Genomic DNA, 27,798 nt, shown 5'->3' on the forward strand with positions numbered 1-27,798 from the left:
CATTTTTTTTTTTTTACTGCTTTTGCAGAGGACCTGGGTTCAGTTCCCAGAACCCACGTGCCAGGAGCTCACAACTATCTATAATTTTAGTTCTGATGCCCTCCCCTGGCCTTTGAAGACTCACACATGTGGTGGATTTATATGCATGTAGGCAAGACTCTTATACACATAAAAATAAATCTTATGAGGGACATTGGGGCATCGGGGCACATGCCTTTTCAGGAGACTGAAGCCAGAAACTGACAGCCACAAGTTTGAGGTGTGAGACCAGCCTGGGCTACAGTACAAAATACAGTCTGAAAATAGATAGATAGATAAATAGATAGATAGATAGATAGATAGATAGATAGATAGATAGATGATAAATAGCAAAAGCAAAAACACTGATGTCTGGGCATGGCATGGCTCTCGTACTCTTGAATGCACAGCTGTTGTGATTGTTCACACATGACTGGGCCCTGCAGCTCTCAGTCACAGAACTGGGAAGGGATCTCATGGCCACACACCCTTCTCTGAGGATTTATACCCAGTTGCCTGGGGGACAGGGATATGTTCACTGCGAAGGTGCCCATGTGCCTGTGAACAGCCCTACTGTGACTCATTTGGAGATACACACACACACACACACACACACACACACACACACACACACGAAAGGGAGACTAAATGGGAAGAAGATGGAATTAGTCTAAAGGGGAACGGTCAAGGATTATGGGAACTGGATATGATGGAAATACACTGTGCACATGTATGCAAATGTCATAAGGAAACTCTTTATTATATATAATTAATATATGCTAACATTTTAAAAGGTTAGGCGAGTTGGGGCACACCTGTAATCCTGGCATTCAGGAAGTGGAGTCAGGAGGGTCAGGAATTCAAGGTCAGGCTTATTCATATATAATAAGTTCAAGATCAGCCTGGCCTACATGAGAGCCTTTTTAAAAAAAGAAAGAAAAAAACAAGGTGGGAGTAGGGGAAAGCATCAGATGGGCACCAGAGTAAATGCTCCCTTCCTCCCCATGGCCAGGCCAGCTGTGTACTGAATGTACCCAGGCCACAGGACAGGAGAGCAGGCTGCCAGTTGCCCTTGAATGGGGCCAACACATTCCTTCCAGGTCCCTTTGGGAAAAGCACCGGCCCCACTCCTGGGCACCTGTAAGGCCTCTTCTCTGCCCAACAGCTTCCACACTGCGGAGAAGGGAACTCACTTTTTGACCAGGGCCCTTGTCCACCTGCTCCATTTTGGCCCCATTCCAAGGCTGAGTGTGGCCGCATGGGCTCCCAGCACCAGGCAGAGGCAGAAGGCCAGCTGTTTGCCAAGCTGCCGATTCCAGCTTCCAAGCCAGCTGCTGGTGGGGCTGGCTGCTGACCTCGCTGGCCAGCAATGAAAAGAAGAAGTGCCTACTCTTCACCATGGGGACACAGAGGGGCTGTTACCAGTGCCCAAAGTCGTGGGTTATCACAACAAGCTTCACTAGGATCCCCAAAAGAGACAAGCACGCACTGGCCTCCAGCGCCTGCCCATTCACAAATCCCTTTAGCAGATGTGTTTTAAGATAAATCTGGAGATCTGGAGAGTGAGTCCTAGATTTAGGGGAGACCCTGAATGAAGCCCTAAGTGTTCTTGAAAGGAAGACAAGCTGTGGGAAGCAGGTCACATAGAGTCAGGACAGGAAGACTGATAAGGTCCCTCCCTCCAGGCAAAGAATGCCTGTAAATACAGGTGGCAGGAAGTGCCCTCCCCCGTCCTTGCTGGGAGCACCACATCACTCACACCTGGGTTTTGAACTCTGACCTCCAGAGCTCTGAGAAGACATTTGTCTGTTTGCAGCCACCTGGTTTCTGGGCCTTTGTGACACAGCCCAGGACTGTCATACAGTTTTCTGGGCTGTAGTCCAGGCCAGGGGGCTACCTGCACTGCTCGTCCCAGGGCCCCCCACTCTAGTACAAAAGAATAATGTGCCGTCACTACACGTGAGTCTCCAGACCTGTCCACACACCAAACAGCCCTAGTGCTCAGCTCTGCTGAGCCACACTCAGGAAATCCATGTCTCCTTGGTAGGAACATGGCGATTCCGGCCCTGGGTACAAAGCTGAGGGCATAATTAGCCTTTAGTAGGCAGAAGGTGGGTGATAGATGGGAAGAGGGCAGGAGGAAGACTCCATCCAGTGAGCAGACAAAGAGGCCAGCTTGCTGCAGATTGCCATGGCAAGCTTAATGTTTTCTGGAAAGAGCAGGGCAGAGCACAGCTGGCAGCGGCCTCTGCTGCAGGCACACCCATGGAGACTGGCTTGGAGGGTCTGGTCAGCAGAAGCCCCTTCAGAGGTGGTATATGCAAACGCTGAGTCCCACCAGTCAGACACCAGAAGAAGAGAGGGGTCCTAACCAAGGGCCAGCAAGCAGCAGCAAACAAGCCTGGTTGGCACAAAGCAGATAGCCAATACCCAGGCCCTGGCATCAACATGGGTGAGATGCGGAGAGGCCACAGGTTCTCTGAGATCTGAGAATCAGCCCTGAAGCCGTCCCTGAGTCAGAGCCTGGTGGTGGGATACACATCTCATGTTTCCTCCTCTAGCACTTCAGGATTGACCTGGAAATGGGAAGGATATACTCTCTAGCTTTTACAAGCTCTGGGACCCAAAAGAAATCCTTTTCCCATTGCCATAGGCTGGCTAGGGCTGTGTCAGGCTAGGTGGTCCTGTCAGACCCATCAGCTCCTGTGGTAACACATCAATCATCCAGACAGGACACTGAACCAGGGAGAAGACGGGACACAAGCTGGTGAGGAGCAGCTTGTTAGAACCCCAAATCAAAGGCTTGGTACCTTCCATGGCTGATCCATCTGGAAGGAGGAACTGGGAACTGATCCCACACCAGGCAGGGGGAGAACTCACCTGGGGTTCCAGAGCATCCCAGGGAAGTGGAGGAAAGCAGAGAGGTGCGGGGATCTATTAGGAGCTTTATTTCTTATAGAGAAACCTGCAGGTTCAGGAGTCCCTGAGGTCCCCAGCCACTGTCAGGAGCTGTGAGCTGGAGTGAGCCGGGTGCTGCCCCCAGCCCAGAGTCAACCCACAGAGGGCCTGCTGCCCCTCTTGGGAGCTGACATTTGCTGCCCTCCCTCCCCGAACCCTTTCACTATTGTGGCTCAGAAAGACTGACAGGCCCCTGGGCAAGGCTGTAGCAAGTCAACAGAGCTCAGAGGTCAGTCCTGCTGTCCCCAAGAAAGCTCACACATGGCCTGATAGAGTGAAGTCAGATGCGGCTTCCAAACCCACAAACTGCGGCTCCTCCATTGTCATCTATGCTTCCCTGTAGATCCATTCCTGTGCAGGGTCTCTGGCCCACTTTCCCCAGTACAGCGCTCTCTCTCGCTCTCGCTCTCTGTCTCTTCCTCCCTCCTTCTCTCTCTCTAAGAGCCAGCTGGCTGAAAGGCCAAAACAAACACCACTTTCCTGTCTCTCTGCTTTACTTTGTTCCTTTGAAACTCATGGCGTTTGCTTAATTACGTCCAGGAATGGGAGCACACAGGGGCTGTGCTCTGGAACACCCTGCGGCCGCAGGACAGTGCACCACAGGGTCATCTAAGGCTGTGTACACAGAAGGAGCTGGAGGTCCCCCAAAGTCCTCATAGGCACCCCACCCGATGATTTCATCTGCCAGCAGCTCTCTATCGAGGGCAGGAGCCAGACCCAGGACCACACAGCCCTTTGGACTTCCCAGTGGCCACGGGCATCTTGTCAAAAACCAAAACTAAGGACACCAAGGCCAAAGAAGCCAGGACTGAGGGGAGAGACGATGGGGTCAGCCTGGGGCAGGACTCCAGTGTCCGTGGAATGCAGGAATGGGCAGGGGTGACAGGCAAGGAGGTCATCAGTCTGTGACAGTACCTTGGGGAGTGGTAGCTAGGGTTCAGAGGCTGGCTTGACCAGGTAGCCACTGAAGGTGATATAGGTGTCGAACTCATCACTGAAAATGGCGTTCTCACGCTCGCCCTTGAAGAGGCGCACCCAGACCTCATCCTGCTCACGCAGCTCCAGCATCAGGCTCTGACTCTGCATAATGCTTCGGTCGCTCACCTGTGCATACAGGATCACCACCTCCTCCTCGTTCTTCATGATGTGCAGATACGTCTCCTTCTGGTTCCAAGTGTGCACATTGAGGCTGAAGAAGTAGATGCCCGGCACATAGCAGTAGAACTTGCCAGTGAACATGTTGAAGTGTTCATAGAGGTTCACAAACTGAGTGTCAAAGACCACAGGCTGGAAGTAGTCATTACTGTGCAAAGGCTTTTTTCGGCCCACAGAGAAGGCTGCATAATGGCTCTTGCAGCGGTCTCCAGGAGCCCCCACGGACCCCTTCTGCCCTTTGGGGCCAATATGGCCCCTGGCACCTGCAGAACCTGTTTTCCCGTATTTCCCCTGGAGGCCTCGATCCCCTCGGTCACCTTTCTCACCTAAGAGAGAATAAGAAGAGATGAGGTCCCAAAGGAGGTCAGCCTGCAGCTGGCTTCCGGGCAGTCATCTGACTGCACACCCCAGCCCTGACCTGGGCAAGGGGACACTGTGGTTCCCCTATCATTAGAGCTACCATTTTCACTGTCAAGGGTTGGTCTGTTTTCATCCAGAAGGCAAGCTTTTTCACTCTCTTTCTGGAAAGTCCTGGCAAAGATAAAGGAACATATGGGTTTGTCCACTAGCAACAGGCTCTGTGGCCAGGCCTGGGCTCACTCTGAGTAAATGGACTGCAGATGTCAGGACTCAGAGCAAGATCCAGGTTGCAAGCATTCCCTGGGGTTGTGTGAAGTTATCAAGGGGGAGGACACAGCATTTCAGAGAACTGGCTTGACGTGGCGTCAAAACAAAGAGGTCTGAAAGTCCCATGCAAACAGGGAGGGGGAAGAATCCCTGAGGCCCCTCTTTATGGATAAGCATGTGTGGTGGTTGTGAACCCGTGTGACATGTGTGTGTGTGCACACTACAGGCACTTGGCGAGGCCAGAAGACGGTGTTGGGAGTACTCTTTCCACCTTGCCTTTTTTATTTATTTTAGTATTTTATGTGCATTGGTGCTTTGCCATGGGTGTCGGGTCCCCTGGAACTGGAGTTACAGACAGTTGTGAGCTGCCATGTGGGTGCTGGGAATTGAACCCGGGTCCTCTGGAAGAGCAGTCAGTGCTCTTACTCGCTGAGCCATCTCTCCAGCCCCACTCCATCTTACCTTTTGATGTAAGGTTCCTCACCGAATCACAGTGCTTCAGAAAGCCTGGATTCTAGAATCTTCCTAACTCTGCCCTTCCCGAGCCTCCTGGTTACAGGCACATGTAGCTACCCCTGGTTTTTACATGGGTGCTGGGGATTTGAACTCGGGTCATCTTGCTTTCTTAGCAAGTGTTCTTAACCACTGAGCCATCTCCCTAGAATCCTCTAAGGCTCCTCCTCTTCTGCTCATGGAGAAGGGTCATAGCTCAAAACTTAAAATTTCTTCCTTCCCTCCAGATGGCAGCCCACCTCTGCTCTATCTGAGACCCCTGATCCTGCAAGCCCCACCCAGCAGCATCTCCCTCTCCATTGATATAAAGCAGCCCCCAGGAAGTGCCCCCCCCACCAGCCAGCTCTGCAGCCTTCTCACCTTTCAGGATGGTGATGTTGATTTGGGGTGGGGGGATTGACTGGTATACAGGCGTGCCAGGGTCACAGCAACGGTAGCACCCGGAAGTGGCGTCCTTGCCCTGGCTGGGGCTATACTTCTCACGTGTGTCTTCATCCCTGAGGGAATAAACCACCACAAATATAAACTCTTTGAGCTGGGAGCTCTCTTCTGCTGCTATGGACCCAGGGCTTGGCTCCCCTAGGCTCCCCTTCTCTGGAAATGCAATGCTCTGGTTAGCATAGACATGGGGGAGAATTCTGAGATCCTGACTCAAACTGCAGATACCCTACACACACACACACACACACACACACACACACACACACACACACACACACACCATTATAGTAGTAATATATCCAAAACAAAGATAATGCAAATGACAATAACCTCAGGGCTTAGGTGGAGAAATCCTGCCTGCAGGACCTGGTCTTTCAGCGGTAAAGAACTACTCTGTGTATCCAGAACACAACCCACCAGCAACTCATTTGTAAACAATTTCGCTTCATTCACTCCGTCTTCCAGGCCTCTGGGCTACCGCAGCTGGCGGACAGTAATGGCTGTACACTGCCATCACATGGTCACATGCAACATTGCATGCTGCTCTCCTCGTGGAGGCTCCAGCCAGCCTGTTCCTCTCTAAACCCGATCCATGTTTCATCCTCAGATAATCTGGGACATGGGTCCACACAAACTCTGAGTTCCACCATATGAAAACCCAATTCCTGGAGAAAGACTCTCACCTACACCTCTCTCCTGAGCTTCAGATGTCTTTCGGGAAGTCTCCATCCCACCAATTCAACAGGTCCCACAGACACCACGTGTCCAGAATTGAAAGCCTCATAATGACCCTTTGCCTGTGAAACCTGCTGCTTCCAAATGTTTTTTTCCAGCACATGATAGTGGCCCATAATAGAGCCTTCTGCCTCCCTGACCTCCCGCCACGTACAGCACGTACTGGGGAGTTGAGCCCTACCCACAGCATCACCAGGACAGATCTGGGCCCTTATCTCTAATGCAACCTGTGGACAGCAGTCCTGGAGTTTGTCTTTCCACCAGCAATTCACTTTCTGATGCTTCCCTCGAGCATTCCTTCTGGAACACCCTTAAGTACAAACCTCTCCTGCAGGACTCCCTATTCCCTACAAAACAAAGCCCGGATGAGATTCTCCCTCCCACACACTACACCCAGCTACCTCAGACTTAACACTTTACATCCTCCATTCCCAGGTTCCAGCTCCCACCACCCCAAATCACCCTCCCATCCTGCAGGACTCGCCTCCCTCTGCCTACAGCATTCTCCCTTTTCCTCCCACACCCTGGAGAACCCTGGTACTGCGCTGTGGATACAGCCTTACTTCAGAGCCTGTATTGTATTGTGTTTGTCTGTCTCCCTACGGCCTTGGAGTTTCTAGAAGCCGAAGTCTGTCCTCCAAGTGCATCTCCAGGACCCAGGAGATGGCCTGACTGACAGCAGCTACTTAATCAATGTTTGCCGAATGGAAACAAAGGAGAGGAAGGAGAAACAAAGGAATGGGGTTTCTTGCCCCCAAAACTGTCTGGAACCTTGAATATTAAATCGACCCAATGTGCAGGATAATGAAGAAACCCGAAGCCAGCATGGAGGTTTGCACAGGCCTCTAGGACTTCATGCTTGATGTCCCTACAAAATATCTTCCATAGCTTTGGGTCTGTATACCACTGAGGGTCACAGACACAAAGGCAAGTGACATCCTGAAGTTCTTTATCAAGGGAAGTTGACACCTGGCCCGCCGGGTCCATCCTCACCAGCACATATCTTGCCTGGGAGTTAGACAGACTTCCTGGTAGTCAGACAGACAGGGAGAGGGATCGTGGCTCAGTAATAAAGCTGGTGAATTTCCACAGCTGGTTTCCTCCTCAACCTCCAGACTTCAGACAAAATTCCAACAGCTTAAAACAAAAGCACTGTAGGCTTTGGTCTCCCACCAGCAGGCACCCTGCTGACCAACTGGCTGAACAGGTTCAAGGCTGCTCAGGACAGGTCAACAACAGTCGTGGGCCAATCAACCATCCTATCTTTCTTCAAACTGACCAACCCTAAATTAGGGGAGGAAAACTCTCTAGAGTTTTCTTCCCTGGAGAAGAGACTGGATGCACCCTCTGTGAAACAGAGGATCTTTTTCTCTGTGTGCTGCCGCAGGCCCACGTTTCCTCACCCCCAATAAATGCCGTTCTTCAACTGCTGCTGCTGTCTGCGGTGTTTGAGATTTCTCTGCTGCTGCTTGTTATGCTTGAGATTTTTCCTGGGTTTTGTTCCTTGTTACGCTTGAGATTTTTTTGGTTTGTTTTTAAGACTTTAACTGGCAGAGGAAACGATCCTGACCAAGACTGCCAGACTGTATTGCCATCTTATAAATGAGTAAGTTGTTGAGGCCACTTGTCCCAGCCTCCTGCTTGCATGCACTCCCAATGCCCTGGTAAACATTCCCAGGAAACCTAACTAGAAGGCAAAGGTAACCCGAAGGGCAGTGCAGGTACCTTTTCATGACTGAGATGTGAGGTTCTTGTAGACTCAGCTGCCCTGGGGTTAGAATGAGGTTGAGATACAAGGTTCTTGCAGACTCAGCTGCCATGGGGTTAGAATGAGGCTGGACCACCATCCTCAGATTTAGATAAGATGCCCAAGTCACCAGACGGAGAAACTGCCTGTCTGACCTCCAGGATCAACCTCCCAGAGGACCACTCCTCAGCTTCCCCTTTGCCCCTTTGCGACTCTGGGCAACCACCCCTGGAGCGCCCCAAACCTCACACACTTGACCTGGTCAGCTCCAGAGCTCCTGCTAGCATGCCATCACAGCCCCTCACCTCTTCTTATGGTCCAGAGGAGAGGGTGGTCCCTCCTCTTCCCACTCCAGCTGTTCCTGCTGGCCACGGGGCACAAGGCTCAGGACTGGGCCCCAGGCAACGGCCAACAGCAGGCAGCATCCCAGCACGTATCCCTGTCCATAGGAGCCCATTTTCCTGCTAAAATACAAGGAGAGGGCATGGGTTAGGAAGGTGCTCGACAGAGAAACAGCCCACAGTGAGAACTGTTTGTCCAGCCCCACATCACACACACATACACACACACACACACACACACACACACACACACACACACACACACACACTGCTCCACGGGAGCTTCTAATTCACTGAGCACAGAGTCACCTGCACCAGCCTCTCAGGAAGGGGACCCACCACCTGCTGGGCCCTGACAATAAGCAGAATAAGCCCAAAAGAGTCCAGGGCAACTGCTAGTCCGAGGGACTAGTGGGCAGAAACTGGCTGCGCTGTTTTCTACCACCAGGGGGCGCTGAGCGAGTGTCCATTTGCACATAATGTAGAGAAGGTCACCCATCCAACCCTCTCCCATCTAACAGCCCCACCCACCCACCCACCCCCGCTGTTAAGCAAAAGCTTGGAAAGGACTGTCCTCTTCCAATAGGAGACTGTCCTTCAAGCCTGTCCTCAATCCCAGATGCTTCCCCACCACTTAGCCAAAGCAAGTGAGGGTGTGTGTGTACTGAGTTGAAGTACATGTTTAAATTCTCTACCCCATCCACCTGTCATCTCTCTAAGCGACTGGCCTGGGGCAAGCAGGAGTAGCCTCTCTTTCCCTTCGGCTGCACACCTCAGTCTGTGGTCCAGTCCTTGGTTCCTCAAAACTTCAAAAGTTTAAGGGCTCCTCTTAAACTTCAGCTTCTGGTTCAGCTGACCAGGGCAGGGCCATATCCTGCATATCCTGGGGCTGCCAAGGGTCTGCCGACAGATAGCAGCTTGCATGCCACCTTCAAGCCACACCCCCAAGCCCTGGCACCTGTCGGCAGGCCTGCATTCCTGCTCCTTTGCATGGAGCACCTTTGTCCTGTTGGAACTGATAAGCAGCGAAGGGGCCCAGCAGTGGCACCAGGCACCCGGCTGCGATTCCATGCATCCTTCCAATTAATTCTTTGGACCCGTGAGGTAAGGGTAGGTCTGAGAACATGTCCTCATTAATCACTTCTATCCCACCCAGGCCTCATGTGATCCCGGGGCTAATCTTTCCAGGAGATAATATTCATTCATTAGTATGCCGTTCGTAAGTGAGAACGGAGCAGGGTGGAATGATCTTTTTCAGTCGCTAAAGTGCTAGCCTGGCAGGCACAAGGACCTGAGTTCCACACATAGAATCCACATACAAAATAAAAACAAATAAAAGCTGAGTATGGTGGCCTGTATGTACAACCCTAGTATCATGAAGTTGGAGATGGGCAGATGTCTGGGGCTCACTGGCCAGCCAGCCTCACCTACTTGGTTAGTCCCAAGCCAATGAGAGACCCTATCTCAAAAAACAAAGCAGCCAGGCGGAGGTGGTGGTGGTGGTGGTGGTGGTGGTGGTGGTGGTGGTGGTGGTGGCACACGCCTTTAATCCCAGCACTCTGGAGGCAGAGCAGGTGGATCTCTGTGAGTTGGAGGCCAACCTGGTCTACAGAGCGAGTTCCAGGACAGCCAGGATACACAGAGAAACCTTGTCTAATAAACAAACAAACAAAATAAAGATAGATGGTACCTGAGGAACAACAGCTGAGTTTGTCCCTTAGCCTCCACACGAGCACACACACACACACACACACACACACACACACACACACACACACACACACACGTGCACACACACGTGCACACACACACACACACACGTGCACACACATGTGCACACACACACACACAGAACTGTTCCTCTATACATCTGAACATGCACAGCACACACAGAGAAGGGAACCGTTGGCCTCCTCCTAGGTGCCTGGCTACCCTGGAGCACAGACAAGCGAAACTCAGGTGACCCTAGCCCAGCTTGCCCTGTCAAGACCCACTTCATGCTAAGCTCTGCCGCTGGTTCACGCCTCCCCAGCCCTGACCTGGAAAGACCCTCCTCCTCCTCCGCGGTGTTATGTGTCAGGTTGTCTCCAGCCATGGAGACTTTGGCTTGGCCCTGACTCTCCATCAGACATGGATGTCCCTGGCCCAGCCAAGTGTCCTGCAGCATCCTGGACTTCACTAGTACTCAACAAATATTTATCGAGCTAAGTTCTCTTGATCTGTGTATTTCTCTTTTTCTGTATTTCCTGTTTTCCCCGGTACCTTAGTAATTATTCTCCTCACCCCCTGTAAGTGTTAAGCTTGCATCAGGCAACAGGAAGTTTGCCTTTCTTTAAACTTGGGTCCGTCTGGGTTTTTTTGTTTTTGTTTTTTTCATTTTTTTCCTCACTGTGTAACCCAGGTTGACTTCAAACTCTCAATTCTCCTGCCTCAAGTTCCTAAGTGCTGTAGTGTAGATATGCACCACCACCACACTAATTTTAAACTTGATTTATCTATGACTCTGAATATATATATATATATATATATATATATATATATATATATATATATGAGAATATGTGTGTGTGTGTGTGTGTGTGTAACAAAATCCATGCATGTTTGGGGGCCCTATGAATGGAAGCTGACATAAAGCTGCCTTTAGCTGTCCTAACCCATGGGTTCTTGCTGACATCTGAAACTGGACAGTCCTCCTTTTCTCCTTAGAGAGGATCCTGTCCTGTCTATTTAAGGGTGCTTTGTGGGGTCCCAGCCTCTACCCCAAAATGCTATTAGCATCCTCTTCAGTTTGTAACAACCAATGACTCTAGACTCTGTCTGTCCTCTCAGGGGCAAAATTACTCCCTTCCAGGAACCAGTGCCGTGGCCCCCATTCAATGCTGGCATGTCTCTTTCCAATCGAGAATGGGGATTTTAAACATGTTTGTCAGAAAAGGGGTGCCCAGAGCTGGGTTAGGAATGTGACATGGGTAGGGTGTCAGTTAACAGCCCCCAAAGTAGTCAGAAGCTCCTGCTGATGTCAATGAGGTGGGCAGAGTGTTCCCCCAACACCTGCATGCATGTGCGCATGCGCAACCACACACACACACACACACACACACACACACACACACACACACACAGCCTCCTTTGAAGATTAAAATCAAACCAAGAAATATTCCCCTCCTCGATGCCATCTCAGCAACCATTTAAACAAATCCTATAAAGTCACATTAATGTCATTTTAGTCATTTTTTGGGCAAAACCAATATTGCCCAACACCTAACCAAATTTGGTCCTGTCTCCATTCCCAGCACAGATGGCCTGTGGTGAGACCATCTGGGGATGTGCTCCACACAGAGGTAGCTCCACGGAAGGCTAGGACATCCTGATCATGAGGGTGACAACACCACACAACCAGGACTCATATAGCCTGTCTGGGTTGTGTGGCAGTAAGAGTCCCTGAGGGCAACTCCAGCATGACCCCAGGTCTTCAGCAGCCTCTCCCATCCCTGTGCCTTATCGATACTCTGTTATCTTATTTCTCCCTCCAACTCCCACAGAACCTGCAGAGCAGAGCCCAGCATCCTTCCTAGGCTTCCACCCAGCTTTCACCCCAGCAAGGGGAATCCCCCTTCGCAGGAGAAGTAAAGCCACTTAGAGGAGGGCGGGGCATGTGAGGGCACTTCCTTGCTGGGACTTTTTATCCCTTCCCAGACCTCATGTGGTGGGTCCTTTACGGAAAACGGTATTCATTCGCAAGCTCAATTTCCTTATGTCCAGTTGTTTCTGACCCCTCCCTGCCTGTGTGTGTGGACGGTGGCCTCCTGGAGTGCGAGGCTGCCTGGAGTGTGAGTGTGGGTTTGGCCTTGGTATCTCGCTCCCCATCACCCCCCCCCCCCAGCTCAGTGCCATTGACAAAAGCATTTTGTAAACACTGTTTTCTTTCTTAATCCTCATCGGGTAAGCAGCTGTTCAGGGAGGCGAGAAGCCTGTAATCTCCTTGAACGGCCAGGAGCCTTGGAAGGAGACGGAGCGGCCCTCTCAGCTGGCAGTTTAACACAGGCATGGCTTATGGCATGCCATTGTGCAAGAGCTGGGGTGGGGGTGGGGGGATGATTCAGCCATAAATTAGATGTGTTCCCGATCTCAACTGTGTAACAGCCCAGGGGAGAAACAGACAAATGCTCAAGACTGAATGGTGAGTGATGAGCCCGGAACGTTCTAGACCTTTGCTCTCCGAGCAGTGGCCATTGTGGTATTGAAATCAATTAAAATAAGACACAAATCAAGCACTAATCATGGGGGTACCTACTTGTTATCCCAGGATGCACTAGGAAGAGGCAAAGAGAGCTCAGGACAGTCTCCGCCTCCCCTCCCTGGGAGTACTCCTGCAGACCACCATGCCAGCATTTTGTACTCAGATTCTGAGGATCAAACTCTTGTCTTTGTGCTTTTAATGAAGGCACTTTGCCAACTGGGCTATTGTACCTGCCTGAAAATCTCAGATCTGAAGCTAGTCTGGGCTACTTAATGAGACTATCTCAAAAGTGCTGGGGGTGTAGGTCAGCTGTAGAGCACCTGACTACCATGGACAAGAGACTGGATTCTATTCACAAAATAATAGTAAAATGAAATTCAAAGTTCCGCTCCCTGAGCAGGCTCGTCACGTCCCAAGCTCTGGACAATTGCATGCATGGCAGTATTGCTGCCATATTGGAAAGTACAGAACGTGTCGAGCATGGCTGCAAGTTCCAAGGGGGCTTCTGTTCTAGATTACAGTGGGGCCAGCGGGGGAGGAAGCAGGAGCTATGAACTAACAGCAAGCCTGAAATCTGGGAATCATTTACACTCCTTCCTCCCTTGTATCCGGCACATCTAATCCACCACCAGCCCTCCTTCATAGCCTCGAAGGTCGTTCGTCCTTCCTGCCACCGGCCCTACCAGATGCTTTCCAGGGCCTCTGGCTGCCTCCCAGACAAGCATCTTTGTCCAGCTTTGCTGGGGCCTAGACAGCACCCTAACGTTTTACACTCGTTTCCCAGGAAGCTTGGCAAAGGCAGGACCGGATCTCCCCACGCTTCCCTAATGGCTTCAGCTCTAGGACACATGGAGTGCGTGCAGCACTGGAAAGCTCTTTGAACACAGTACTGCTACCCTCCACCATTACTGTTCTTCTCATGCCTGAGACATCCTCCCAGACCCTGGGAAGCCAGAGACTGCTCTGCCTTGACCCCTGGTAGAACTGATTTCCACCACTGAGAAGAGCAGAGTACCCACGTGAGGACAAGATTCAGCCAAGGAAGAGAAAACGCCACATTGAGGTGACACCCAGGATTTCCTAACACGTGACATCAGCTCCTAGGTCTTTCCTTGCTCATTTATCCCTCAAACACCCAAACAGGATGAGCAAGAGGGTGGCAGAGTGACTTCCAGTCAGTGGTGAACCCCGTTCAAGGTTTGTTCCAGAAGACCCTTCAATATGTGATTTCCTGCTGGGCCTCAGCAGCCTATGCTGGTGGGAGGCTCTGCCTCTTCCCCCAACTGCTTAAAGGAGGCAGCTAGGGAGCCTTGACTCCTGATGGGGGATGGACTCAAGTGTGTTCCAGGGCCTGGCTCCTCTTGGAATCACTGTACTTCCCTTTTATACCTTTTCCTGTTTCTGTCTTGGAGAAGGAGGGCGTACTTTTTTAAGGTTTGGGGCTTTCCTCCAAAGCCCAAGCCCAGGGATGGAGAAGGTGGATTCTGTAGGACAGCCAGCTTATGAGCACAGGACTCTTTGTCCCTGGGTACAAGTGAGGTCTTGTCTGGGGCAGAGCGAAGAGAGGAAAGACCAGGAGTTCCCCTGTCCTCAAGCAGCTCCTTCATCTGCACCTTGTGCAAGAAGACTCACCTGGAGCAGTCTGCCCAGGCCCTGCCATGTGGCTGCCAGGCCTCCAACCCTAGCGGCACCTGACCAGCCAGCCTGCAGGGCTCCGGCATCCTCCAGGAAACAAAGATCGCCTTGAGGAGAGCAGCTGTCCTCAGGTCACCTCCCAGCTGGGCCCCCTCCGGCTGGAAGCTCACCCTGCTTTGAGGAGCGTCTGAGAGAAGACAGGCCCAGGAGCTCGTGCCAGGGCCCCACTTTGCAGGTGGCCTGGCCCACTGCCCATTTCTTTGGCACCAGCACGGACGTTGCCCTGAGGGCTGACCACTCCCAAGACCCAGGGAAGAAAGAACCTGGGGACTCTGCATCCCGGCTCTAGCATGCCCAGCCCTCACAGGCAGCACAAACCGGCCTTTGTCTGTTACCCCAAGCCTGGACATCCCCCAGCACTTCACAGGAACCGCCTGAGGAGACTCTCCAAGAGGGAACGCTGCCCTCTACCTAGTGGCTCCTGGGTCAGCCTTCTGGTTTGCTCAGCATATGTCCATCTTTCTTTCTTTCTTTTTTTTTGGGGGGGGGGGTTGGTTTTTCAAAGCAGGGTTTCTCTGTGTAGCCCTGCCTGTTCTGGAACTCTCTCTGTAGATCAGGCTGATCTTGAACTCACAGAGATCTGCTTGCCTTTGCTAGGATTAAAGGCATGTGCTGGCACTATCTGGCCAGCATCTGTCAATCTTGCTACCACCTATTCCAGCCCAGGCTGCTCACACCACACTCTCCACCTGGCAGTACCAAGATCTCTGCAATGCCCTTGGTGCTTCAGTTATTTATTCCGTTGTTGTTTGCTATTGCTTTGAGAAAGGGTTCCTACTCTGTAGCCCACTTACTATGTAAACTCTATCTCATGGTGATCCCCCTGTCTCAGCCTCCTGTGCGCTGGGTTACAGGCCTAAGAGAGCATGCCCAGTTTGAGCACTGGGTTACAGGCCTAAGAGAGCATGCCCAATCTAAGAGCTTTAAAACATCTACCAGTTGGGGCTGGAGAGAATAAGAGGACTTCCTGCTCCCCACACAACCCCTATGACCTCAGTTCCACAGGACCTAGCGCTGTCTTCTGGCCTCCAGGGGCACCCACACACATGTAGCATACACTCACACAGAAACATGTACATACACATATATAAGAATAAACATAAGCCGGGCGGTGGTGGCGCACGCCTTTAATCCCAGCACACGGGAGGCAGAGACAGGCGGATCTCTGTGAGTTCGAGGCCAGCCTGGTCTACAGAGCGAGATCCAGGAAAGGCGCAAAGCTACACAGAGAAACCCTGTCTCGAAAAAACCAAAAAAAAAAAAAAAAAAAAAAAAAGAATAAACATAAATCCTTAAAACACCTACCAGTTTGTCTATTGGGTTTAGCTTTCCTTATAGAAGAAAGGAAGAAAGAAAGAAAGAAAGAAAGAAAGAAAGAAAGAAAGAAAGAAAGAAAGAAAGAAAGAAAGAAAGAAAGGAAGGAAGGAAGGGAGGGAGGGAGGAAGGCAGGCAGGCTTGAACTTGTTCTGTGGCCCAGGCTGGCCTTGAACTCACCATCATCCTGCCTCAGCCTCACTGGTGCTGAGCACCCATGGATCTACCCTTCTTGGTCTCCCCACAAGACAGTTGCTTTCCAAGGCTGCTTCCTCAGCTCTTAGCTCCTCTTGCTCCAAACCCATCCTGCCTGTCAGGCCTTCAACGGACACCACCCCAACCCATCCTGTCCCAGGAGTGGTGCTGAGCCCCCGCATCTGTGCTCTCCAACACACCAGCCACACAGGGCTGTTTCAATTAGCTGAGATGAAACACAGTAAAACTTCAGGTCCCATGGCAGACGCGTCCTAGCTTCCCACCAGACTAGTGGCCACCAGACTGGGCAGCCTGCCTGGCCGGACTTTTCCTGAATATGCCTTGACCAGTGAGGCTCTGCATCTTTGTTCCCAAATCTCTGCTTGGTGACCCTGGTCTACCCTACCATGGGATCCCCAGTTAACTCTTCCCCTCCCCTGTTCCCACAATCCTGACTTTTCCCCCTGGGGCTAGCAGCTGGGTTAGAGACAGCACTGACCCTGGGACTGAGAGTGTGGGAGCTGCCAAGACTCATGCTTTCCACACCTAAGCTATCACACAAGCTCCCCAAAGTCTCTGCCCCTTGTGTCCTGCACCAAGTCTTCCCCAGCTGGTCCAGGGTCTCTCTGCCACCAATCTCCCAGAGGCAGCTTTAAAACCCAAACTGGAGCATCATTCTTGACTTAAGGGTATCTGCTGACAAGAAAGGAAGTGTTTACATTCTGAGCATTAACATGGACCTCCACCTCCCCACATCGCTCAGCTACCTAAAGCCATTCCTGGTCTTTAGATGGATGTCCCTCTTACTGCTACCTCCTCCCCAGCCATGTCTTCAGACCAGCCTCCCCTAGCAGGCTTCCTGGACCCTTACCCACTGCTGCTGCCCCTCTCTCAGCATCAGGAACAGAGCTGCCATGTGATTGCTGGTGTCCCGATCGAGTCTCCAGGAACTATGAACTCCTAGAAGATGGAACTGTCTCATTCCTACACCCTTTGGCATCTGGTGTCACTTTAAAAACATTTATTTTTGGTATGGGTGTATGTATACTGCATGTGTAGGGGTGCTCATGGAAGCTGGAAGAAGACACCAAACCCCTTGGGCTAGACTTATGGGTGATTGTGAGCCACCCAATCTGAGAGCTTGGATCCTCCACAAGATCAGCCGCCACTTAACCACTGAGCCATCTCTCTACCCCTGCTCTGTGTCATTTCTACTGCCGTCATTTCCAAGCACAAAACCACCCTGCATCTTCAGTTATTCAGATGAGGCAACGTCCATGAGGGAGAGCATGTGCTGTTAAGTGTGACCTGAATTCTGAATCTAGTTGTAGTCTGGAGCTAGCCTTTTCCAAATGCCTCCCTGCTCTGCACTCAAAAAGCTGCCTGCTTCTAAGACACCCCAACTCCGCACCTCCTTAGCCAAGGTTACAAACCCCAGAGGCCACCAGGAAGACATTAGATGACAGTAATCAGTTGGGTGGGAAACCAAGACCAAGGCTGTTGACTAGAGGTAAACTCAGTCACAGGGAAGTCTGGGGGTTGCACTAACCGGAAAACCCTGGTTCTGTCTACAGGAGGAAGGAGAGATGAGGGAGGGCGGGAGAGGAGGAGCAAGATGGGTAGGCAACAGCCGCAGTCAGTGCGAACAGGTGAGCATCTATTGACACAGATGTTTCTAGAATCATGAGGAGGAAAATGCAGGTTAGAAGTGTGGTGTCCCCAGACCCACATACCCAGCAACCCAGAAGCCCACCCATCCAGCAGCTCCCAACAGCCACCTGGGGGCTGGAAACAGCACTGTTGACACTTGCTTATTTGTGCTTCTCTGGGTTTTCTTTCTTTTTTCCCTGTAACAATCCCATCGTTTTCTTCACAGAAGTACACATTATTTTCCACTTAGAAAACGACAAAATAAGCCCCACCCTGGGGACTGAGAGAGCCTTTTGTTTATTCCAGGGAAGCTGACTATGCATAGGAAAGGAGATGGGGTGGACTGTGATGCATTTAGGCTCATGTGGAGCTGGAGGCTGAGCTTCACATCATTTTATCCCTTTAGTGAGTGCTTATGAATGCCTGCAGCATGCCGGGCAGTGGGCTGATGTTAGAAGCATCTGGAGCAAGAAGATGCTCACCTTCCCTTGGGCATCAGCAGTTCCCACACACTGGGCTTGGGTTTGGGGTGCCCCCCCGATTAGCTTGCTTAGTGACAGCTGGGACACACGCCAGCGGCCACCCTTGGGGTGACAGAACTGGCCATCATTTACTCAGCAGAGGACTGCTGAGCACCTACAGCAGGCCAGGCACAGTACGGGCACCAGGCCCCATCGCTGGCTTCTTTGGGTCAATGTTCAAAAATCTTTGAGGTGCCAGCAAGCTGACACCTAACACCTGACCCTAGAGTTTAACTCCTTGGATTTGGGCATAGAATGACCAAGAACAGCCCCCTCACACATTCAAATGGGAGGCACCTCATCCCTTGAATCATGTTTAGGATCTTGCTTTTAACAGAGTGGAGAGAGAACAGTATGTTAGTTAGCTCGGAAGGAGAAGCATATGGGTAGGGTTACGGGGGTTCCTTTCAGTGCCCCCATGGAGGAGACAACCTGAGTCATCAGGCAGGATTGAGGCCAGGATTGTGTGGTGTTTAAGGCTAACCTGAGGGTACATACTGAGTTCCAGGACAGCCTCACAAGCATAGCGAGACCCTGTCAATAATAGCAACAATAACAGCAATAAAAGCAAATGTGGACTCTGGTTCACGAGGACCCTGAGGCCCCATCCCAGTGGTCAGCCAGAAGAAACTGTGTGAAGAATCGTTACTGAGGGAAGGGCCGAACACTCTCTTCCCATCCCTTGGGATGTCAGGAGTCAGTTATGAATGGACACTACCAGAGATCCACTAGGTAGAAGTGTGAAGACTAAAAAATGAGACCACAAGGGTTGGGGTGGCTTGGGCTCTAACCTAGTCAGTCCCACAACAGACCTCAGGGCTCCAGCAGCCTCCGCCTGCACAGCAGGCCCCTTCCCCAGCAGCTGGGGCTGCTCAAGTACCATTAGGAATTACAGACCCTACAGTCTCCTTCTCATAGATGGGTCTTCATGGGGCTCCAGGCCCAGGAAGGGAGAGGCTCTGCATGCCACAAGACTCAGGCGCCCCATAGCACCCCAAACCTTCCTCCCGTCTCCCACCAGAACTCGGCTATCAGAACCCAGCTCAGCATCCTAGCAAAAATGAAGACGTTCTGAAGAGACCCGTGTGCTCCTCCCTTTGGCCATTTGTGTGACTCCACAAAATTGGGGTTTCCTCAGGTATCTCTTACTTGGAGAAGGAAGGGCTGGAAGCCTGGTGCCAACAAGAAGAGGATCTTGTCCCCTAGGGAGAGGTTTCAGACCGTCTGACAATTTGTCACACCATCTTACAGGGGCCAAGACAATAATGGGACAGTGATGGACAGGGCCACACCTTGATTGTCATGCTTTGACTGCAACAGCTTAGCTCTGCACACTTCTTGCCCTCTAATTAAATCTAAATCTCTCGTCGGGACCCCAAAGACAGACTGGGAGGCCACTGGCTCTCTTTATTTGTTCTTCCTAATGAATCAACCTGTCTGTTTTCGCTATTTGTTCCTTTGATTGGTCTATTGAGGACAGAGGCTGAACCTTGCTTGTTAAGGCTTTCAGGGGCCCAGGCTCTGACCCTAACAACTTCAGCAACAACCCTAGCTATGAAGAGCCAGCCCCAGATATGTAAGGGAGAGAACTGCAGACCCAGCCTAGCTTCTGGCCTGCATCATCCTTAAGCCCACCCATGGCTGTGAGCTCCCCTGGGGACGTCTTCTCCTTCCCGGGTACCCAGGGCAGCAGGCAGCTGGTAACCAGATGCCCCAGGGTACGGAGAAGCTGCAGCCCCCAGGATGTGAGGCTCTCCACCACATGTGGCCACAGCAGCCAGGAGCACATCTGGCCCAGCCCTGGGCACCAGGAACTCGGCTTCCTTGCACCATCCTCCTTGCCTGCCTGGCTCTTCTCCCATCCTTGCTGCCGGGGCTTCAGCTCCTTGCCTGCCTACTGTCTTCTGCTCAACTGTCTCATTTCAAGGGAAATTCCTTCAGAGGCCAGGAGGATAGTAGGACACAGAGCCCCAGCTAGTGCGTGGATTCCCAGTGGTGTATGGAGGTGCCCATGGAGGAGACTGTAGGTATGCAAAGGCCTCAGAAGCAGGCTAGGAATGCCCAGTGAACAGTGGTGATGGGGTACCAAACCCCTACTTGTACCCAATGAGGGCAGGAAGGGTGGCTTACGATGGGTACCGACTGGTACATGAAGAGCTACTGCTGGCAGGACACCAGCACAATACCATCGCCTCTTAACCAGGCCTCCAAGACACAGCGCCCTTGACTTGGGGAGGAACAGGCCCTGTGTACAGGCCTGTTCCTCCCAAACAGGCCTGCAGGGAATCGGCATGTCCCTTCCTGCTTGGGGAGGAGGGAAAGAGGAGCCACTTCTGAAGGCCTCCAAGACTGCAGTCTCCCACCAGAGGTTCTGCCAGGGCAAGGACCCAGGGCAGGGAGGGCCCTGAGACACAGCCAGAGCAGCATCAGCAGACATGTGTGGTTCTCAGGAAACTGCTCTCTGGAGAAGCCAGAACGTCTCTTGCACCTCATGAATGAGTCAGGGAGGTGGCAGGGTCCTGTCCAGACAGCCACTGTGGGCCACTTGACAGCAGTGGAAGGCAGATTTTCAGTGACTAAAACTAGAGAAAATAGCAGTCCTTTGGAGCCACCACCCGGGCTCCAGTATCTCTGGGTCCTTCAAGGCCAGTGCCCAGGCTGTTCCCAAACAGCCCGTCCCTCCAGGCAGAAGCAGCAGCCTTCAGTGGATAGATATTCTCCTGCCCTTCCGGCCTCACGCAGCCACCTCACCGGCTCCTTAACCCTGGAGCCTCAACCACTCCCAGCCCTAGGAACTGTGACCCACAAAAGGGCCTGACCTGTGGATAAGAAGCAAATGGGTGAGCGTGCCCTGAGGCACGGCCCGTAGTTTCTACGAAATTCTTTTCATCTTTGTTTTGATGGGTGACGTTCAATGCCAGAATATTTGGTTTATGAGTCATGCTAATTACGGGGGCGGGGCAGGGGGAAGGCACCAGGAAGAATAACAGAAAGGAGTGTGTTCAGAAAAAATTAATGCTGTGCTAGTCGCTCTGAATAGGGAGGTTACAGCCAGGAATGAGCAGTGAACTGCCCTCATGCTCCAGGACAGGCCTGCTGGTGGGGCCTACCCCAGGCTTCCTGGGCTAGCCTGCTCTCTAGGAACTTAAGAACACCTCTTTTGACTTCACAGGGGATAAGAGATGGAGGGGGGAATGTGTATGTGTAAGTTTTTAGGAAGTGAAAAGGGACAGTTGAAAAGCGCAGCGTCTCCTGCCTGAGCAGAGACTCCAAGTTGAGTCTTGGGTAGTGAAGACACCATTTAGCTGGGATGCTTCCTCCTGCGCTGGCTGCAGGCAGGGCCTTGGACAGAGCTGTGAGGCACAGGCGAGGTGACCTCGGTTTCCCTCTGCAGGTTCCTCCTCTCCTGTGAGCATGGAGCAGGCTCTCCCACCCTGGTGCAGTCAGCGCACTATAAAAAGCAGAGCCCGGGCAGTCTCTAAGGACCTCACTGACTCCCAGGGGCATCCCAGTGACGTGTCTTGGCTTTCTTTTTGTTGTTGTTTTTCTTTTCTTTTTGTTACTTTGAAACAGCACCTCACACTATATAGCCTGGGCTGACCTCAGCTGGTTATCTGGCTCAGGACAGCGGCCCAGACTCACAGCAGCCTTCCCGCCTGCCTCACAGTCTTGCCAACACGCTCAGTGAAAATCACAGTTGGTATTTGGTTGTTTCCATTACTGGGGATGCAACCCTGGGCCTTTCACGTGCTGGGCACTACCCCGCACTACTGAGCCACATCTCGAACCCAAAGTTGGAGAAGCATATTCCGTAGTCCCCATTCTGAGAAACAGGGAAGACAGGGCAGAAAGGAGCCAGAGAGGCAGCCCCTCCACGCCCCCTCCCCATAGATAAGGGCAGGGCAGGGAGTAACAGAAGAGGGAAGGGAGGGCTCCCCAGAGAAATCCAGCTCTCCAGGGCAGGGAGCAGCCTGGGTGGGCCAGAGATGACAGGGTGGGCTCCAGTTAACCAGGCAGGATGACATCTACACCTGGGCATCTGAGTAGTAGGTGGATGTGGGCCGTGCAAAGGTATCCCGGGGCATCTTAGAGACTGCAGCCCTAGCTCTGGCCACTCTTAGCAAGATAGGCAGCTTTACTTCCCAGGAAGGTCCATAGAGAAGGGATATTTGTTTTTTCCTGCCCAGGCTGGATGCCATCCAGAAACAGCTGTTAGAAGAGGGGGCCAAAGTCCACACTTCCTGTTCAGTGTTGGGGTTCCGGCTGACCACTGACAGATGGTCTAGACCTGGATCCAGTGGGCCCAGGTGATCTGGCAGGGACAGCGTGGTGTCAGTGGGAACAGAAATGCTGTTTCTCCTTCCACATCCTCTAAAAAGCACCCGGAAAAAAGAGACACCCCACCAAACAGTGAGAGAAGGTGCAGTTGGTCCTGTCAGCATCCTATCTGCCAAGGAGCCCGCCTCCTGCACGCTCCAGGCAGCCCCAGCGGCTGCCTGGGAAGAGCCAGTCTGAGCAGGGGGAGTTAGTGAGAACAGCATACGCTGTCCCCCAAACTCCTCTGCTCCGTCTGCCCCTTCGCCGTAGGCACCACCTCACATCTCACCACAGGGAAGGTGTCTGTTCAACTCTGCTCTGGCACCCAGACGAAGCCACGAAGACAGAGCTCAGAGGCACTGAGTCCTTCCTGGTCTGTCCGACTGCCAAGCCACCTACCTCCGTCCAGCTGAGCCGACGGTGAGCCGACGGTGCCAACCGAATCCTCCCGCCACTGGGGCTCTCGGGACGCTGACTCTTAAAGCATCTCTCGGGGGCTGAGTCTTTTCTAGGCCGGGTCAGAGGGGAAGCATAGATGCGTCAAAGCAGAGGGAGAGAGAAGAGAGAGTGAGCCCGAGGGAGAAAAAAGTCCCTGGGGGTGGGGTGGGGGGGGACTTAAGGGTGAGGAAGAGGGGGCGGTGCAAGCCACAGCGGTCCCAACACCTTTATCTCCTCAGCTGCCTCCAAGGTCTCTTTGGCCAGAAGCGGAAACGTGGTTTCTCTCAAAAGTAAAGGAAGAGAGGAAGAAAGCGGGACCCATACAAAGAGCAAACCCCAGCCAGATGTGAGCTGCTGAGGAGCCTAGAACGCTCCTAGCGCTTTTTATCCAAACAGCAGCCGCAGAAGATTAACTGTGTGTGTGCCCGACTGGCTGGCTGGCTGGTGCTCCCTCCTTCTGGACACCCTGGGGAGCTAGCGCAGGCTTGGAGGAGATGGGGATGAACACTTCTGTTTATCTAGAGGTCTTTCCAGATGTGGAGGTGGCCGGGAGCCCAGGACAAGGGTGCTCCACTCAGGAGAGAGAACTGCAAAAAGGCTGAGAATCTGAAGTTAATTCGTGGTTAGGGAGTTGACTTAGGCATTTGGGCAACCCTGACTCCAAACAGTGGCCCATCTGAGACACGTTCCAGCAGGACATCTACTTGCAATCCAGGGACTCATGGGTAGGTTTAGGGACATCCATAATCCCTTTGCAAAAGAATGGCAGGTTTTGTGTTCATGCAAGCACATATTGGAAGGGGATGGCTCACTTGTTCAGAGTCTAGAGAGCCCTATGAGGCAAAGGTGAGCAGGCAGCCTCCAGAAGGCTCAGGTCCTCCAGTGGAGTGCAGTGGAGTGCAGTGCTCAGCCTCTGCTAGGCAGCTCCGCTCTGGAAATTTCTTAATCTTACACACATGCCCTTGTGAGTCTCTTCCCGTGGGGATACTACCCCAGGCTTCTATGGAAAAGTCCCTCCTGTTCTCCGTCCCCAAACATTGAGTCAGATGGCTTGCTCTGGAATCTTATCACAACCCATAAGAGAGAGGAGAAAATGCCCTAATGCTATCAGTCTCTGAGCGCCCTCTCTCTCTCTCTCTCTCTCTCTCTCTCTCTCTCTCTCTCTCTCTCTCTCTCTCCTCTCTCTCTCCTTCCCCTATCCCTTCCTCCCTCCCACCCTTCCCTTCCTCCCTCCTCTCTATAGGCGGGAGATGTAAAATTAGGGATGCTAGTTTGGGATATCCCAAGCAAAATAAACAAGCTGCACTTGGCTACTCTCCCTTGTGTCAGCACGAAAAAGGGGCCAACAGAATCAAAGCGTGGAGGCAGGAGAGAACGAGCCCAGTACCCCCATCATCTCATCCAAAGGCCAGGCATGGATCAGTAGAGGGCAGATCCCAGAAGGGGCAGGGATGGATGGAAGGACAAGAGGGCAGATTCTGATGGCAAGGAGCAGCCTGTGAATTCCCACAGGCTTCTCCAGAAATTCTAAGTCCAAGTGCCAACCCCATGAGAAAGAGAGATGTTGCTGAGCCCTTTGGTACCCACAGGGCGGAGGAGGGGGGAGGGGGCGGTGCCACTTAAGGACGCATGTCGAGAATAAGTACATGTGTTCCCGCCAGAGATGTGACCTGCCTTGGCCTAGCAAGATACTTCCTGTTGCTTAGCACATATCTAAGGCAGAGTGAAACCGCATTCTTGGTTATCGATATAGGAAAACACAGGGATAAGATTCTCATTCCTGTGAGTGATGTGAAGCTTCCCACCCAGCACATGGACCCGCTCTGTCCCCTGTCACTCTGTCCCCCACATCCTTTGCAGTAGAGATGCCAGGGAGAGCAGCCAGCAGAAGCAGAAGGACCACTTAACCCCTACTAGGCTGCTGCGGTGACAACAGAGAGCCTCCAAAGTCTTGTGAAGGGTGGGTTTAGCAGTACAGCTTGCGTGGTCCTACCCAGAAGGCTCAGCTCCAGGAAGACCTGCTCACGGCAATATCCTAAAGCTGGGCATGTGGCTCAGGAGAGGGAAAGAAGTGGAGGCAGAGGAATTGCCCTCACCCCACACATCCAAGATGGCAACACTCTCTAATGAAATTCTGAGACGCCAACTAGAAGGCCCCAAACAGTAGAACATTCTAGAAATACACCAGATGACAGGCAGTCTACACAGCTGACTCATTCCAACATGAGGTTTTGCATCCTGGCCCCGTGTCTTTCCCTCAACCCAGCCTGGGGAATGGTAGCCAAACTCACAGGCTTGGTTCCTTGTGGGTATTGCAAAGATGGGCTCCAAGTCTCTGATCTGTAGTCAGCTGGGCCACATGGACTCAGAGTAAGGTGGAAATTTCCCAGAAAGCAGCTCACCCAGGCGGCTTGGGGCAGCCCCGAGCACTTGACTATTCTCCAGGGCAATAAATGAAGGCCATGCTGTTGCAAGACAGCTCAAGTCACATTGTACTACCAAGTTGCTGTCAAACTTAGGAGAGACCAAGGTTTCAGATCTGTGTTTGGATTTGGGAGATTTGGGTGGGAGGCAGTTGACTTGTTTTGTTTTGTTTTTTAATTATATGTATTGGCCAGGTATGGTGGCACATATCTTTAATTCCAGCCCTTGAGAGGCAGAGGCAAGTGGATCCCCATGAGTTTGAGGCCAGCCTGGTCCATGTAGCAAGTTCCAGAACAGTCAGAGATACATAGTTAGATGGGACACTGTGTCAACAAATAAGTAAACAAACAAACGGAATTACTTGTGTGTGTGTGTATGTACATGTGTGTTCCAGTGCATACTCATGTGTGTAAGCATGGATGTGGAGGTCAGAGGGAAACCTTGGGTCTTAATCCACAGTCTCACTGTTCTGGAACCCATCGAGTAGACAGGGCTGGCTCCTCAGCAAGTCCTAACTCTGCCTGTCTCCTCCCCAGCACCTGGACTATAAACCCCTTCACCATACTTTTTCTTCCTTCCTTCCTTCCTTCCTTCCTTCCTTCCTTCCTTCCTTTCTTTCTTTCTTTTTTTTTTTTTTTTTTGGTTTTTCGAGACAGGGTTTCTCTGTGTAGCTTTGCTCTTTCTTTTTTTTTTAAACATGGATTCTGGGCTGGAACTTGGGTCCTGGTGCTTGCAAAGAAACATTTAGCAAATAACTCCCCATTCTTCTTTCTGGTTTTTCTTTTGAGACAGAGCCTCACTCACTAGCCCTGGCTGGCTTCCTACTAATAGCAATCCCTCTGCCTCAGCCTCCCAATTGCTGGGACTGTGTATGTGTACCACTGTGCCTGGCGTATTTTGGGGAATTTTGGATAAGCCACCCTACACCTGAATTTTCTCACATGATTAGTAAAAAGATTGCTGAGGTGGACAGAACGCTAGGATACCCACGATAACTACTAGTATTCTAAGTATAACCTCTCTCCTTCCAGCCTCTTAGGCCGAACCCCCCATCTCCCAAGAGATCTGAAAGGGGGCTTGTTCATTTTCTTTGCGGTGGAAACTGGGAGAGGAGAAGCTTTGTGCTAAACACAGCAAAGGAAACCCACGGCTTCCCACGATGCCCGAGGGCCAGAAGGCTGAGAGGCTGCCGAGTTCCAAGGGGTGGGAAGAGAGATGGAGTGTGTCCGAAGGGTGTCATCGCAACCCGCAACTCAACAGGAAAACAGACAAAGGGACTCACAAGGCCAGATCCCAAAGGCCAAGGCACGCCAGTGTCATCGAAGAAATAAAATGTCTCACTGAGCCGGACAGTTTGCTAGGCTCCTAAAGCCCTCTGTCATCAATTTCATTTCTGCTTTGAAACTGGAAGAAAGACAGGAAGTTTGGCAAGGCAGGGAACGCTTTGCAGAATTTCTGGTCTCCCTCCATCCCCGCCACAAGCATCCCAGAGCCTGTTTCCCAGTAGCCCAAGCCTTCCCTCCAGGCTGAGGCAAGGGCCATGGTGAAACGCACCAACCAATAAACCAACCCAAGTCAGCAGCAGTGCCTGGTCAGCTGTGGCTGGGTCAGATGTCATCGTCGCCCCGAGTGGATGGGACAGACATCAAGACCAAGTACTCCTCCAGGGGCTTCCTGTCAAGTTCCCAAATGAGCCTAAGCTGCTTCCGCCCTGAGTTCCCTAGGGGCTGCTCCTACCCAAGGGTGTCTGTGTCAGACCATCAAAGGCTTACTCCCATTCCCAGGTAAGTGGCTCTCTCTTCTTAGACCAGGGCAGCTCCTGGAGAAGGACAGGAAAGTCACGGGAGAGTCTCCTGCAGCCCACCATGGAGGGCACACTCTGTGCCCTGACATATTGTAGTGCTGTTTATCTGTTTATTTTTGTGTCTATATGTATGTGAGTGTATATGTGGTGTATCTGTTTGGTGTTTTTTGGTCTGTGTCTGAATGTGTGTGTGTCTGTGTGTCTGAATGTGTGTGTGTCTGTGTGTGTGTGTGTGTGTGTGTGTGTGTGTGTGTGTGTGTGTGTGTCCAGACAAGCAGAGGCCGGAGGAGGATGCTGTCACCCTCCACCTGATTTCCTTTGAAAACTCAGTCCCCATGCTTATCCAGCAGGTTCCACACACCACCACCACCACCCTCGCCTCCCCTCCCCCGCCGTCCCCCCCCCCCCCCCCCCGCCATGTTGAGCCATCTCTCCAGCCCCCCTTTGGCAGTTCTTTCCTCCTCCCTGGCCATGCCATCCCTGCTGCTGTTTTCTGAATGCTGGAGAGGGTTGTGAGGCCTCGCTGCAGTTGGGCAACACAGCATGTCATTAGCAGCTCCATGGCGTCTCCCACTGGGGCCCTAACATCCTGCCAACCCAGCTATTCTGGGCCCGTCTGCCCAGCTATCCCACAGGCAAAGGCTGGTTTTGCAAACTTTTGAATT

The 27,798-nt window shown here is 52.1% G+C and overlaps 1 protein-coding gene across 2 annotated transcripts; it reads right to left on the minus strand.

Annotated features, from left to right (window-relative positions):
- Positions 1-759: 759 nt before the first annotated feature.
- Positions 760-23,258, minus strand: C1qtnf1 (C1q and TNF related 1). Of its 2 annotated transcripts, XM_052758503.1 has the most exons (5): positions 23,131-23,258; positions 22,867-22,975; positions 8,500-8,658; positions 5,632-5,768; positions 760-4,457 (listed from the first exon to the last, which is right to left on the minus strand). In XM_052758503.1, exons 3-5 carry the CDS (start codon positions 8,649-8,651, stop codon positions 3,907-3,909), a joined length of 840 nt encoding a protein of 279 aa, XP_052614463.1. In that variant the 5' UTR covers positions 8,652-8,658; positions 22,867-22,975; positions 23,131-23,258; the 3' UTR covers positions 760-3,906. The 2 variants fall into 2 exon arrangements, with proteins under 2 accessions (XP_052614463.1, XP_052614462.1); XM_052758502.1 differs by lacking the exon at positions 23,131-23,258 and having other exon boundaries at positions 22,867-23,097.
- Positions 23,259-27,798: the final 4,540 nt, after the last annotated feature.

Source organism: Peromyscus californicus, unplaced genomic scaffold (genome assembly GCF_007827085.1).
Source record: "Peromyscus californicus insignis strain IS unplaced genomic scaffold, ASM782708v3 Scaffold_3__1_contigs__length_106647218, whole genome shotgun sequence".
NCBI classification, from domain to species: domain Eukaryota; kingdom Metazoa; phylum Chordata; class Mammalia; order Rodentia; family Cricetidae; genus Peromyscus; species Peromyscus californicus.